The 2,108-nt window shown below is 30.0% G+C and overlaps 1 protein-coding gene across 1 annotated transcript; it reads left to right on the forward strand.

Moving 5' to 3' along the window:
• The first annotated feature begins 717 nt into the window (after positions 1–717).
• LOC132938496 (uncharacterized) lies at positions 718–1,578 on the forward strand. The gene is made up of 4 exons (XM_061005360.1): positions 718–758; positions 818–966; positions 1,050–1,159; positions 1,372–1,578. Exons 1-4 carry the CDS (start codon positions 718–720, stop codon positions 1,576–1,578), a joined length of 507 nt encoding a protein of 168 aa, XP_060861343.1.
• Positions 1,579–2,108: the final 530 nt, after the last annotated feature.

Genomic DNA, 2,108 nt, shown 5'->3' on the forward strand with positions numbered 1-2,108 from the left:
TTAATATTCCCCGTTTATTTCAAAATGTCCACAAATGTAACTATTATAATATTGACCATAGCCTTAAACTAAAACATTATTATTATAAATTACTCGCTAAAATAAAAATGGCTCATGAGTCAAGGAGATCTCCACTCATAATATAATAGGTACTAATCGTAAACATTTTATTATTATTTTAAGTTGTATAAATAAAAATTAAGATCATTATGGTTGTAGAATAACATGATACATAATATACTTTATGCTTATAAGGCATAGCTCATTATAAATTATATATTATTATGTACGGCTAATTCCGTTTAATGATACATTTTGTTAAATAATTAATTAATATTTTAGTTTTGGTTTTTAAATTTTTTATTTATTCATGTATCTATAATATGTTTATTGGTATATTATAATTTTTCGAAAAGTTTAACGTTAATCGGTAATTAGGAAGACAGTACTATACAGTGGTAATAAAAATGATTTTCAAAATGTATGTAAAAGCATGGAAAGGTTAGAAAATTAACCAGCTTATGAGACAAAATAATGTATTGACTTTTAGATAGAAAATAAAAAAACAAATTTTATTGATAAAAATCCCCACGCGATATTTTCGTTAGCAACGCGTTTTGTTCTTTATACTTTTCGATAAAATACCATAAAACTTATCAATATTTAATACAAACTCGCGCTCAACAAATAAAGGGCTACTCCTACACTTACACATAAATGATAAACAAAGTAAAAATCTCTCAACCAAGCATTGATTAGTAAGCAAATGTAATTTTAAATATGTATTGTTTGGATGGAAAAAGTTTTTGTTTTAAAGCATACAGAGCGAGTTGGAGATAGCCTGTGTTGAAATCAACGATGGACATGTTTGGAAAGATTTAAATATACCGTCTAGGATCCTTAAGACGTGTTCGATTTGTAAAGTACGAAACGTATGGCCATGGATCACTAAAATTAAGTGCAAGGGTGAGTCTATAGTCCATAATTACCATACTCAATAGTCTATATTATAAACGTCTATGCTGTAATTCGTTATTATTTGTTTATAGAATGTAAGATAGTTTGTCATCGGCAATGTTTGGCTGATTTCGACGAGAAAATATGTCCTTTGTTCATTAACCATCACTGCGAGGATTTATCCACGATCTCAAATTCGAATGTCTGTTGAGTTTAGAAAACACTAAGTATAGTTATATAGTTGCATAGAATACAAATGCATGTCCATGAAGTTATAGACAGCCAAAACAAGATTTGGCCCGATTTCATAGACATATATTCTATATTTCTATTACCTATATAGATTATTGTATAATTATATATACTTAATATATTATTTATAACACACTTCTCTGTACGTTCATGTAATATCAGAACAAACCTTCATCCGTTGTCCTGATCACGGAAGGACTCAACGACGACGTCGAGGTGGCAGTGCACGACTGCAACAACGGTGGCTGTCATGCCGAGAAATTGGCGTCGGCTTCAAACGCAGCGCTCTGCCCGCTCGCCGACCGCCCGCGAAGCAGGAACTCGTCTCCCGGCCCCAAACACGAATCGCCATTTCTTTTAGAAGTATAAGTCTCTGCATAACATTACATACCAGGCGATTGTTTTAGTTACGGTTATCAGTGAACATTTATCATTTCGAAAAGCATTGTTATTGTTTGAGTGTTCGACATTTTCTTTTTGGAAAATTTAAAATACCTACGTGCAATCCTACCGTCTTAAAATGCCTTTATTTTTCTCACACTTGCAGTGTCATTTGGTGAAAATGTATTGCTGAAACTTTTGACGTTTAAATGGTAACAAACATAAGGGTGATAAAAAAGTGTACCTATAGTATAAAATTGTCTATAATAACTTTAGGATTCCATGTGAGTAAGTAACCTACTTTAAATCTTACAAAAAAATTCGAAAATTTTTTATTTTTTTAACACTATTTGAAATAATAACTGTTCAGTGTTAACTTTAAACATAAGTGTAAGTTATTAATTATTTTTAATAACTATAGGTTTTTAGGTTTACAGTCTGTGTAATTATAATGATATTCGTGTTTTCAGTTTATTTTAAATAAAAGTTTGATATAAGCTATAGAATTATATAAATAT

This window comes from Metopolophium dirhodum, chromosome 2, assembly GCF_019925205.1.
Source record: "Metopolophium dirhodum isolate CAU chromosome 2, ASM1992520v1, whole genome shotgun sequence".
Lineage (NCBI taxonomy): Eukaryota > Metazoa > Arthropoda > Insecta > Hemiptera > Aphididae > Metopolophium > Metopolophium dirhodum.

Excerpts from the sequence above, each read along its gene's own strand:
- LOC132938496 (XM_061005360.1), top strand. The coding sequence starts at position 718 with ATGATAAACAAAGTAAAAATCTCTCAACCAAGCATTGATTA. Across the intron at positions 967-1,049 it reads CACTAAAATTAAGTGCAAGG|AATGTAAGATAGTTTGTCAT; the intron begins GTGAGTCTATAG and ends ATTTGTTTATAG. Across the intron at positions 1,160-1,371 it reads CCACGATCTCAAATTCGAAT|AACAAACCTTCATCCGTTGT; the intron begins GTCTGTTGAGTT and ends ATGTAATATCAG.